The 13955-nt window shown below is 34.3% G+C and overlaps 1 protein-coding gene across 9 annotated transcripts in view; it reads right to left on the reverse strand.

The window, feature by feature from the left end:
• The window catches only part of UIMC1 (ubiquitin interaction motif containing 1), a 109441-nt gene that overhangs the window by 42212 nt on the left and 53274 nt on the right, over positions 1-13955 (reverse strand). For 7 of the 9 annotated variants that reach the window (XM_015598042.2, XM_025040674.1, XM_015598041.2 and 4 more), the window contains 2 exons: positions 11093-11177; positions 120-244 (listed from right to left, as the gene is read on the reverse strand). In XM_015598042.2, the coding sequence (XP_015453528.1) occupies positions 120-244; positions 11093-11177 (210 nt within the window). Of the gene's footprint in view, positions 1-119; positions 245-10161; positions 10341-11092; positions 11178-13955 lie in introns of those variants that run through there. The other 2 variants (XM_015598043.2, XM_015598044.1) reach the window with 2 other exon arrangements.

Here is a 13955-nt window from a genome sequence, read left to right on the forward strand (position 1 = left end):
AATATTAGTTGAAAACCCTATGAACTATTATAGCTAGTTCCTGATGCAATCATAACACCACAGAAGTAAAATAATGCTGTTTATCATGCCTCACAAACTTTTCAACACAGCATATTTACATTCAGGCTTTCTGCAATGGCTTTCCTCAAGAGCTCTTCTTCTTCCTCCTCCTGGCTGTTCACCTCCCTAGCTTCCTGCTCACTCATTTTGAGAGCCAGAGCAAACTGTTCTTCTTCTGTCATTTCTGTAAGAGGATAGAGAAACAGAAGGGAGGGACACCACAAACATTGAGTAAACATGAAGGCAAGGAATAGAATTATTAAACTTTTCAAGTGAAGACACTACAGACCATTTAGTACAAGTTTATAATCTTATAAATGTGGAAAGCCCCAAAAGGTAAGGTGCTGGCCAAGATCAGTATCAGAAGTTACAAGAATCCTGGGTTAACTAGATTGTGAGTTCCCGTGAAGGCAGAGTTTTTGCCTGTTTTGTTCACTGTTGTATCTCCAACAACTAACAGAGTGCCTGGCACCTAGTAGATACTCAAATATTTGGTGAATAAATAAACAGAGGAACAGACTTCCACTCCAGGACTTTTTGCTACATATCACACCACTTTATGTTCAACACTTAACCAGACTATTTTTATTTATCAGAATCCTCTTAATTACCCAGTCGAAAAAACCATCCCTACTGACCAGAATGTGATACTATTTCCCATTAAAAGTAATGAGGGTACCTTGGAGAAATGACTGATTCCAAGTCTAAAGCTAGAAATGTGGAAGATGAGCTAGAATATCTGACATATGCATGAGCAAAGAAATCTATCGGACACTACTAGGATGATATCAAAAGAACTTAAGAGCCAATTTAAAAAGGTTCTCGCTGGCCAAAAATGGAAATGCAACATCAATAAAAATAAGAATGCAGTGAATTAAAAATATTAAATATGTTTGAATCTATGCATTCAAATTGATACTTTTTTAAAAAATTGGTCATTGTTGAAGAATGTTAATCAGTCATTCTGAAAACTGTTAAATAAAAGAATAGAGAATCAAAAAAAAAAAAAAGAAAGAAAATCAAGCTTTTGTCCTACCCTTCCAACACAAGCTATACTACTGGGTAACCAAATAGATAAAGAGAAGTTTCTCGAATCATTCCAGCTAATAAAAATATAAAAGAAATGACAGAATACTGCCATTTTGTGTAATGTCTATGGAGAGAATTTTGGCAAGTCTAAAAAACTACATATATGACCCTGCAATTCCAATTCTAGCAATTTATTCTAAAGATGCTTCCAATTAAAAGAAACATAAAAATGCGCTACATTTTTCACTGCGGTATTGCTTGAATTTGTAAAACACTGGAATCTACTTAATGACCTACATAGGACATTGCTTGAATAAACTCTGGTATACATACAAATAACTGTAAAAAAGAAAAAAAAAGAGTAAGAAATACATCTATAGACCAGGAATAAATGATTTCAACAATATAACGTTAAGTTAAAATACAGCAAAGTACAAAAGAGTAGGTACATATAGTATGCTACCTTTTGTGTAAGAAAGGAGAAATTTTTTTAAATACATATACCTATTTATTTTTGCAAAGAGTGACACAAGCAGGATAAGTCAGAAACTAAACCAAGTGGTTACCTACAGGTAGTTGGAAACAAGAACTATACCTTTCTGTATATCTTTGAAACTCAGAATTATGTAAATGTTATACATATTTTTAAACAGTAAAATAAAAATCAGTAAGGATGAGGGATCCCTAAAACTGAAACCAAGCAGAAAAAATGTGTACTCAACTGAATTTAAAATAACCTTAATGATAATGAAAACATCAAAATTTGTGGGATGCACCTAATGCAATTTTTACAGGGAAATATATTGCTTTACATGATTATACTAGAAAAGTGTAAAATCAGTGACCCAAGCCTCCCACTATAAGAAGCTAGAAAATAAAGAGTGAAACTCAAAGTAAGTAGAAAGAAATATAAAGAGCAGAAATCAACAAAATAGATGACATACAACAGAGAAAAAATAACAACAAAAAATTGGTTCTATGCAAAGGTGAATAAAATTTATAAAGCTCTAACTAGATTTAACAAGGAAAAAAAACACAAATTAACAGTATCAGAAATAAAAGAAAAGGTACATCACTACAGATTCTACATTCATGAAAAGAATAATAAGGAAAGAATGTGGACAGTTTAATGCCAATAATTTTGACATCCTGGATTATGCATTCTCAATAGGGGTGATTATGACCTCTAAGTTGGCAAGAATTGGTTCTTGGAGGTCGAAAAAAATCTTACTCTCTTTATGTATAAAACACATGTATAATCAGTGCATAAAAAGGATATAGAGCATTACTTACAGTAATAAAAGTTCATGGGATAGCTGGGGAAAAGAAGTCTAAAAAGGATCCTTTGGGGAACAACAATGAAAAAAGGACTGAGAAACACTGACTTAGATGAAATAAATCCCCTCAAAAATCACTGAAAAACACAAATTATATGAAAACTGATACAAGAAACAAAAAATCTGAATAGCTGGTATCTATTAAAGATATTGAATTTGTAACTGAAAATTTTTCCATAAAGAAAATCCCAGGGCCATCTGTCATTCATCACTGGTGAATTCTATAAAAAAAATTTTTTTAAAAATCAAACTAATTCAGAAAATAAAAGACCAGTTCTTCATAAATTGATTTATAAATTCAACACACTCCCAATAAAAATCTCAACAAGCTTGTTTAATGAAACATAATAGAAAATTCAGAAATAGATTCAGAGTGATTTTCAACAAGAAAAAGACAGGCTTTCAACAAATAGTGCTAGAACAACTGGAGACCTAATAATTAAAAAATTAATTTTAAAACCCTTACCTCACAATACATACAAAAATTAACTCAAAATGGAGCATATATCTAAATGTAAAAGCTAAAACTATAAAAGTTCTAGAAAAAACATAGGCGAAAATTTTTATAACCTTGGATAAGTCAAAGATTGCTTAGACAAGATCTTGAAAGAAAAAAAGCATGAAAGCAAACAAAAAACAAAAAACACAAAATTTAAAACTTCTCTTTGTTAAGAAAATAAAAAGATAAGCCACAAACGGGAAAACATATTCACAATACATATAATCTGATAAGGACTTGCCAGAATATATAAAGAAATCCTAGAATTTGACCAAAAAACAAGCAACCTAATTTTTAAAATAATGAGCAAGGGATTTGAACAGATACTTCACAAAAGAAAATATCAGAATGACAGTAAGCACATGAAAAGATCGTTAGTCATCAAGAAAATGCAAGTTGTAATGAGATACCACTATGTACCACTAGACTAGCTAAAATGAAAAAGATCGACATTCCTAACAAAGTTACTACATCATAAAGAAAAATTGATTACATCTTTTATGTTCAATTTAAGAGAACCAAAAACCATGTAATACAAAACTAAGTCTGAGTTCTTTGTTGTACTCTGCTTTTCAAAACATCCTATTCTCCAAAGGTCTGGAGAGATGAGGCTTTGCTACATTAACTGAAGTATTCTCCAGACTCTGCCCTCCTGCCCCACCATTAAAGCAAGAGCTTTAACTCAGTAACACAGTGTGATTCTGTTTATTAGTACATACGAAGCTCAAGAGCCAGACTGCCTGGAGTTAAAGCTTAAAGTTTGAATATGCCTCCTTAGTTGTACAATCTTGAGCAGCTTACTTATCCTCTGGTACCTAGATACTGGTACTGGTCTCTGATAATCTCTCTCCCCCTTTTTAGTCTGCTTCTTTTAATCTGCTGTGGACATACATGTAGAGTAAATACACTCTTCACTTGAGGAATTCTCACATATATATCATGATTTTGTAAAACCTGTTTTAATTCACACACATAAAATCGAGGTAATACTTAAGGCTGTTATGAGGATTAAATAATACATGTAAAACACTTTGAATACTACTTGGCACATAACAAGTGCCCAATAATTAATTATTGCTATTAATAATTGTTTGTTGTTATATATTTAAAGAAATCCAAAACTTTAATTCAGATTATCTAACTCATAGTTTACTGACAGCACATAGCCATATAACTTGACAAAGTCACCATTACAAATTTATTTTAACCACTCATAGAATTAAATCAGAATTAAAAGGACATTCACTATTTAATCTCGTTTTTTAATAATTTTTTTATATTTTAATTACAGTTGGCATACATTATTCAGTCTCAAGGTGGGCTCTTCTGCATATCTCCAGCTACATGTTCAGCTATACTTCAGGCGACTCCCAATTATGGCTGTTGTGTAGTTTAAGTTATAATTTTGATGTGATTGTGAGAGGAGGCAAGCACAGTGTTTACCTACTCTGCCATCTTGACCGAAAGCTTCTCTTATTTTCACATATCAACCATGATCTGAGACTAAAGTCCAATAAACACCATGGTTAACTAAAACATTTTACCTGACCTCTCTACTATATAAGAATCTAACCATGAGAAGAAAGGAGAAAACAAACTGGAATCTCTCCTGGGAGCATGTTCCCTTAAGGAAAATGTCAGCAAGTATCAACCTTAGAATCTCCCACTCAACTGGCTCGACTCAGCTTATCAAATGATTCTGCTAAGCTAAACACAGAGAGTGTACAAGTTGTGTGAAGCTCATTACACAGGTCATAATTTATTGATGATTAACATCTCCTAACATTCAGGTTAGCCTCCCACTGAGATGTGCAGACTGTTAACAATCCAGAACACAAAACTAGATAGTACAAGACAAAAGAACCTGTATAATTTTTGAGTATTTAAAATGGCTGAGAGAGAACATTTCATTCAACAAAAAAATAAACAAGATAAGTTATCTTCCCACCTAAATCTTTTCCTAAGCACTTTCTCTTCCAAAACAGATACAGCTCTGCAACTCTGGTAAAGCTGATATACCTATATATTGCGAGTTACGATGTAATTTTATAAAACATCTTTGAAAGCAATAAGGCACTCTGTCATAACCCTTATAGATGAGCATTGTGATACCACTGCTGGGAATTTACCCTAAGCAATCAGTGAAAAGAAGAAAAGTGCTATATACAAAAAGATGTACACTATGCTATTATCTATGAGAGCACTGACTTAGATGCCTAAAGCAAGGTGATAGTTAATGGCATGTTAACTCAAGAGGCTCTGAACTTAATCATAAAGACATATAAAAAATGATAAAGTGAGTAAAAGCCAAATAAAACTATAAAGGAGACTACACACCAATTTCTAGTTCTACATGTAAAGAACTGGGAAGTTGCCACTCCATCCTAACAATAAGTACAAAGCTGAATAGACTGAAAAGTCAACTGTACTTGACCCCTGAGAGGGGAGGACCCAAGATAAACTGCTGCCCCCAAGATATAGAGATAGGGGAATACAGGGAGTCATGGCTTATCAGAGCAGCGATTCAATTGTGGCAACTACCACAGAAACCAGTGCCAGAGTAGGAAAACCTAAACTGTAACAAAAATGACTAGAGGCTCAGTGTGAACAAATCTAAAAGCTAAAACCACCAGGGGGACTCAGTTATAGGGGGCCCTCACACATTTGTGAATTTTACCTCTAAGAGCTCAACCAGGTTCTCACAATAAATATGAGGAAAAATCCTCGAGCCTCCTGTGGGGGGAGGGGACAGAAAATATTTTTGAAATATGCCAGAGTACTCTGTTCTTTTTAACAAGGCCTCTCCTAGGAGAAACTAGTTAACCAGAGCCTAAACTGATCAGTCTAACTGACCTGGAAAAAGGGAAATTCCAAACTCCAACCTACTGTAGTGTAGCTAACCTGTCCCACCCTTTAAAGGGGAAGAAAAAAACCTGAGAAACGCTTGTGAAGTTCACAGTCCAGAGGCACAGGCTCACTGAAAGACTGAGACCTAATCATAGAACTATCAAATGTTTCACCTACCCCCCCACACACTTTATCAGAATATTACTAACAGGCCTATTTACAGTAGTTTCTTTTACCCAGTACATCATGTCTCTCTACCAAGAAAAAATTACAAGACATTTAGTAAAAGGCAAAAAAACACAATTTGAACAGACAGTAAGCATCAGAACCAGACATAGCAGAGATGTTGAAATTATCAGACTGGGAATTTAAAACAACTGTGATTAATATGCTAAGGGCTCTAATGGATAAAGTAGATAGCATGCAAGGACAGATGGGGAATATAAACAGAGATGGAAATCCTATGAAAGAACCAAAAAAAAAAAAAGGCTAGAGATCAAAAACTAATGGAAATGAATGTCTTTGATTAGTAGACTGAACACAACTGAGGAAAGAATCTGAGCTTGAGGATATAGTAATAGAAATTTCCAAAACTAAAAATTAAGAAAACAAAGACTGAAAATAAAACAAACTATCTAAGGTCTGTGGGACAACTACAAAAAGAGTAGCAAACACGTAATGAAATTACCAGAAGGGAAAAAGAGCAAAAGCAGAATGTGAAACAATGATTCAGAATTTCCCCCAAATAAATGTCAAATACCAAACCATAGATCCGGGAAGCTCAGAAACACAAAACAGGAAAGATACAAGATATAAACAAACAAACAAACCTACATCTAGGCATATCATTTTCAAACTAAAGAAAATCTAATATAAAAAACTCTGAAAAAAAACCATAGAAACATCTTACCTAAAGAGAAACAAAGATAAGAGTTACATCTGACTTCACAGAAACCATGCAAGTAAGAACAGAGTGGAGAGAAGTATTTACTTATTGAGTCATCATTTAATTAGTTCTTCCTTGATTGAGTTCCTCAAAGTAGAATTTATCCCAGGAATGCAAGGCTGATTTAAACATATGAAAATCCGTTAATACCACAAATCAAGAGAATAAAAGACAAAACTCACATGATGATCTCAACACAGAAAAAGCATTTGACAAAATTCAACATCTCTTCATGATAAACATTTCTTAAATGGTTACAATAGTATATTTTGTTACCTGTATTTTACCACAATAAAAATATTTTTTAATAGACATTTCTCCAAAGATATACGAATGGCCAATAGGAACATGAAAAGATGCTTAACATCATTAGCCATTAGAAAAATGCAAATCACAACCATGATGAAATACTGCTACACACCCACTAGCATGGCCATAATAAAAAAAAGTTTTGGCAAGGATGTGGAAGAACTGGAACCCTCATATGACAATGATGGAAATGTAAATTGGTGTGGCCACTTTAGAGAACAGTCTGGCAGTTTCTCAAATGATTAAATATTGAGTTACCATATAAACCAGGAATTCCACACCTAAGTATATACACCTAAGAAAATAAAAACCGATGTCTACACAAAAACTCATACATGAATGTTCATAGCAACTTTAGTCATAATAGCCAGAGTAGAAACAACCCAAATGTACATCATATGATAAATGGATAAACAAAATGTGGTACACCAATACAATGGGATATTAGCTGACAATAAAGAAATGAATTACTGATACATACCAAAACATGGATAAACCTGAAAATATTAGACTAAGTGAAAAAAGCCAGTCACACACACACAAAAAAACACGTATTATAAGATTCCATTTATATGGGATGTCCATAATAGACAAATCTATGGAGACAAAAAACAGATTTAGTAGTTGCTTAGGGCTGGGAAGGATGAGGGCTTTGGGTGACTCATAAGTGTATAGAGTTTCTTTTTGGGGAGATGAAAATGTTCTGGATTTAAGATTCTGGTGATGGTGGCATGACACTGTTAACATACTAAAAATCAATGCACATTTTAAATGATAAATGTATGATGAATGAATTATATGGTATGAGTCATATCTCAGTAGTAAAGCAATTACCATAAAAATCAAAAATTAAAGACTTTCTTAAACAGAAATAGAGAATTGGCAACTTGTCTACATTATAAGAAGTGATATAGGAAGCTCTTCCAACAGAAAAAAATACGACACTGGACAGAAACTAGGACCTATGCAAAGAAACAGCCATTGAGATGGCACAAAGTATGCAGTTCTTTATCTTTTATCTCCATTGCTCTAAACAGGGGTCCCCAGTGCCCAGGCTGCAGACCAGTATGGGTCCGTGACCTGTTAGGAACTGGGCCACACAGCCTGAACAAGCAAAGCTTCATCAGTATTTGCAGGACTAGCAACACCACCTCAACTTCACCTCAGATTATCAGGCATTAGATTCTCATAGGAGCACCGGTCCCTGGTGCCAAAAAGGTTGAGTGAGAATTGATGCTCTAGAAGACAATTATCTAAAGCAAAAGAGTATCTATGTACTGTGTTTACAACATACGTAAAAGTAACATATGTGGCAAAAATAACACAAAGGAGGGCAGAAAGGAACTGGGAGTATACTGTTAGTCTTTACACTATACATGAAGCAATTAACAGTATTTGAAGGTGACTGTGATTAAGTATGTGTATTGTAAAGTTTAGGGCAACCACTAAACATTTTTTAAAAGACATATAAATAGAAGTGAAATGCAATCAAAATAGTACTCAACAAATAAAAAATCGAACAGAAAAAGAAAGTTAGAACAAATCAACAGCTTTTAAAATGGTAACTTTTAATACAATCACATCAGTAATTACATCAAATATAAATGCAGAAGATAGAAGTTGTCAGACTAGATAAAAAGATAAAAAGGACTGTCAGATTGGATAAAAAAGCATGACACAACTAAACAAACAAGTAAAACCCAATTTACTATAAAGATCTGGATTTACCAACCAGACAACTATTGACAGTTTAACCAATGGTGGCAAAAACTTAATTATGAATTGATAAAGATCACATCTCAAAAAGTAACAATTACCAATAATTCTCAAGTCTGAAAGTAACTTGAGTACATTCAACAGATCTAACCATAGTGACCGCCACCTCTAGATATAATTCAGTGATTTAACAACAAAGAGCTGTTTATGATTAATTTTACGAGGCTGAGAATTATTCTTTAAATCACCGAAATTCAAATTAACAGTGAAAAAAGCCGTTTATCTTCAAACAACTGTTGTAATAATTTCGACTAGTTATCATCATACATACTTTTTGTAAAGTTCACTGAAATATCTGAACATTCACATATTAAAATGCAAAAATATAATAATTAGCCCCTATGCCCCATCCAGCCACCTCGCTCAGGTACCAGGAGCTGTGCCTCAAACCACCCCCTCCACCCTTCACACTCCTGCCTACATGACATTGCAAGCAGTGTGGAGCAAGCCTATGCCTGCAGAATACCACAGGCTTCTGTGTCCATCTGCCTTGACTGTATGTAACCCTGGGGGCTAAGGGTGGGCGCTGTCCAGAAACTGGGCACCGGCCCCCCTCTGCTCTTGGTGTGTAAATTCACAGATAAACATTAATGGGCAACAACAAAAAATGTGACTGGAAGAACAGGGAACAGCAGTTTTGCACAGAAAGCTTTGGGAGATGTGGTTTACTGTTTCCCTGAAGCTGGAACAAAATTGAACAAATAAGATACGTTTGGTGCTTTGGAAAATGTGAAACCTGTTAGTGAACTCTTATTCTCCTCTATCAGAAGTTAAGTGAAATTAATTAAGCTCTTGCATAAAATCCAAGACTTGTCAACAATTCTTGTTATGAAGATACATGACTGATCAAAATGATACTGAGTAATCTCTCAGAACTAGATAAACTAATGAATGAAAAAGCATGTGAGAAATACATAAACTCTATTGAGAGATGAAAATGGAACCCCCATAAATAAACTAGTATAAAACAACTTTAAATAAATAAATGTCTTTCAACTGAGTAACAAAGAGAAAGCAAAACCTCCAACAAAGGATTTTTGTGATACTGTAATTTATACTGATAAATATATATTTGGTCTTTGTCTCTTGGCACTGAGCTCCTAAAAACCTGGAAATTTCCTTAGTAAAAAGAGCAATAAAGGTGTCTTTTGTTATCCATAACAAATTCCTCCGCATCACTCCTGAATTTATGTTAATAAGCTTACTTTTGGAAAGCCCCCCAAAATGGAAGCTGGTTGCCAGGGGAACCAACTGCCTCGATTAGAAGTTTGGAATTTTTAACACCACTCCCACCCTCCAGGGAGGTGAGAGGGGAAGTTGGATTAACCACCAATTACCAAGTATTTACTCAACCATGCCTGCATAATGAAGCCTCCATAAAAATCCTTGAACTACAGGGTTTGAAGAGCTTCCAGGTTGGTGAACACGTGGAGATACTGAGAGGGTGGCACACCTGGAGAGGGCATGAAAGCTCCGCACCCTTTCCCTCAATCTTGCCCTATGCATCTTTTCCATGTGGCTGTTTCTGAGTCACATCCTTTATTTAAAAACAAAAACAAACAAACAGTCATCTAGTAAGTAAATTGTTTCCTTGAGTTCTATGAGCCATTCTAGTAAATTAATCAAACCTGAAGAGGGAGTCACAAGAATCTCAAATTTACAGCTAGTCGGTCAGAAGCACAAGTAACAACCTGGACTTGCAATTGGTGTGTGAAGCAGAGGTAGCCCTGTGAGACTGAGTCCTTCACCTAGGAGAGCTGACACTATATCTGACACTATCTCTAACTCAATTCTAGGGTCAGAATTGTGTTAAACTGTAGGACACCCAGTCTTTGTCTGCCAGAGTTGCAGAATTTCTTAGTGTTGGGGGGAAAACCCTACACATTTGATGACTGGGAGTAGAGGAAACACAGAAGAGTTTTTCCCTTACAATTTTATTAAGTGACATTCTAAGTGAGTTGAATTATCTGCATTTTACTGATAAGGAAATAGAGGTAGGCTGAAAGCAGTGACCTAAGGTCTACATAGTAAAGACTGAAAAGCAAGGATTCAAATCCAAGTATGCCTAACTCTGAAGGTCACATTTTAAATTTTAACACTCTGCCTCTTACAAGTCAACTGTATAAGCTATAAGTAATTTTAACTCCTAAAAATTTAAATGGGATCCAAAATAAACAGGAAGCACATACATCTTTATTCAGAGAAATCTCTTCCTAATAGAGAAACTAGTGTCAATTCTATGACTGCTGCAATTTCTAAACCATTCTCAACACAAAAATGAAAACATACGTGCAATTTTTCGTTTAGCCAAACACTTGGCTCTATTTGACTGTTCTGTCTTCGTTTTCTGCAATTCATTCTCCTCCTTTGGCTCCTGTTGCAAAACAAGAAATATGATTAGGATGGCTACCATTAAAAGTAGTACTCTCAATCTCACCTACAGTTAAGAGACCACTGAGCCTCCGAACAATCAGTGGTTGTAAATAGTCACAGAAAAAAATCAGTAAAATATCCTTTACAGCAGCAAAAAAAAAAAAAAAGAAAGAAAGAAAGAAAAAAGTGTAGCTCTGAAACCAAAAATATAAAAATAAAAATTCATAATGTATTCTCATTATTATCTGTCAGATACATGCTCATGTAAAAATTGGTCCATCTGCAAAATAGCAGTAAGCATGTATCCAAGTTCAGGGAAAAAAGTTTAATTCAAGATTTAAAAATCAATAATGTTTTAACTCAGTGCATATTCATTTATTTTAAATCGGTACTTAAAAAAGCAACAGAACTGGGGAAAATTATGCAAGATATTTGTCAGATAAAGGGCTAATTTTCCTTATACAGTCATGCACTGCATAAAGACATTTGGTCAACAGCAGATCACATATGACAGTGGTACTATAAAATTATAATAAAATTGTAAAATTCCTATTGCTGAGTGACATCGTAGCCATCATGTCATACACAATATATAACATATTAGTGATAATGGTGTAAACAAATCTACTGTACCGTCAGTCATATAAAATCCTAGTACATAAAAATGTGTATAGTACACAATACTTGATACCAATAATAAATGACTATGTTACTGGTTTATGTATTTACTATACTTTTTATCATTATTTAAGAGTGTACTCATTCAATTTATTAAAAAAAGTTTGCCATATGCTATGTTAACCCAGCCTCACATATCTTATGTTTACCATATCTCATTTGCATTACTTTCTCTTATGCTTGATTAATCTTGTGTTGTTTTATACAGTAACGTGCTATACAGGTTTGCAGCCCAGGAGCAATAAGCTAAACCATACAGCCTAGGTATGTAGTAGACTATACCATCTAGGTTTGTCTAAGTACACTCTACGATGTTAACATAACAATGAAATCAGCTAACAATGCATTTTGCAGAATGTATTCTGTCATTATTGGTGCATGACTATAGAGAAAGAGCTCTTACAAATCAATAAAAAGACCAATATTTAGCCTCTTTCCATAGGAAAGAACATAATAAGATAATTCATAGAAAAACATATGCAAGGGGCTCATACATAGAAAGATGCTAAACTTTAGGAAATGCAAATCAAAACAATTGTATAGATATACTTTTATTTTACCTATGCTAGTAGTAAAAATGAAGATGTTTTATAGAACACTGTGAGGAAACAGGTACTCTCATATCACTGAGATAAAATGGATGCAATATGTTTAAAGGACAAATTGGCAATAACCTCTAAAATCATAAATATACAAGACTCTTTGTCCAGTAATATACTCCTAGGAATTCATTCTACAGAAACATTCACACATTAGCACAAAGATGTGTGCACAACCATGTTCAGAAAACAATGGTTTGTCATTTTTTTTAAAAGACTATAAACAACCTCAATCGATGTTACTTTATGTATGATCTACAGATGAGTAACAATCAGCAGACTGCTTGTTGCTGGTCTGCAACACAATAAGCACAGAAATTGAAAAGAAGCATTAAGACACTTTTACAGAAATCTGACATTGCTACAACATCCATGCACATAAGAGCACTTCCATGGTGAAAACTGCAGACTAGTCATTTAAAAAAAGGACCAAATTATAATATGCAATATTTTAAGCTTAGTTATTTATTAAAATCCAAAGTATAAAAATATCTGAGAAAATGCAGACATTTACCTATAAATTATATTAACAATAATTTTAAATTTAACCAAAATTATTTTTTTAATTTTTTTATTTTAAAGTATACAATACATTGGTTAGACATCTGTATAGTTCATAAAACGATCCCCCCAGTTGCTCCCTCCCTCCTCTGACCCTCCACCTGGCCAACGTATTAATGCTAACTGCATTCCCTATGCCATGCTCCGCCATCCATCAGCCACTAATTTGTACTTCCTTAGCCCTTCACCCCATTCTCCCAGCCCCCCCAACCCCCCTCCCCTCTGTCCATCACCAAATTGTCTACTATATTTGTGAGTCTGTTTTTGATTAGTTTGTTCTTTTTATTCCGTAGATTCTACATATAAGTGAAATCATACAGTGTTTATCTTTCTCTGTCTGACTTAAATACCTTCTAGGTCCATTAAAGCAATATATTTTTCCATCTCCTTCCTTTTCATGTGTAGAGGTCTTGTCTTCTTATTCTTTCAGCCACTCTATCTTTTGGTTAGAGCACTTAATTCTTTTCCATTTAAGGTACTTATTGATAAGAAGGTAGTTGTTGTTACCATTCTTTATTCCTGTTTTTGATACATGTTTTTTCTTCTTAAAGAAGTCCCTCCAACATTTCCTGTAATACCGGCTTGATGGTGATAAATTCCTTTAGCTTATTTTTGTCTGGGAAGCTCTTTATCTGTCCTTCAACTCTAAATGATAGCGTTGCTGGATAAATTATTCTTGATTGTATATCCTGGGTCTTCATCCTGTTGAATATTTTTTGCCAAGCCCTTCTGTCCTGCATAGTTTCTTTTGAGAAATCAGCTGCCAGTCTTATGGATGTTCCCTTGTAGGTAACTATCTGCTTTTCTCTTGCTGCTTTTAAGATTCTTTCTTTGTATTTAACCTTTGGCATTTTGATTATGATGTGTCTTGGTGTGAGCCTCTTTGGATCCCTGGTTTTGGGGATTCTCTGAGCTTCCTGGAATTTTATTTTAATTTCTTT

This window comes from Pteropus alecto, unplaced genomic scaffold, assembly GCF_000325575.1.
Source record: "Pteropus alecto unplaced genomic scaffold, ASM32557v1 scaffold78, whole genome shotgun sequence".
NCBI lineage: Eukaryota > Metazoa > Chordata > Mammalia > Chiroptera > Pteropodidae > Pteropus > Pteropus alecto.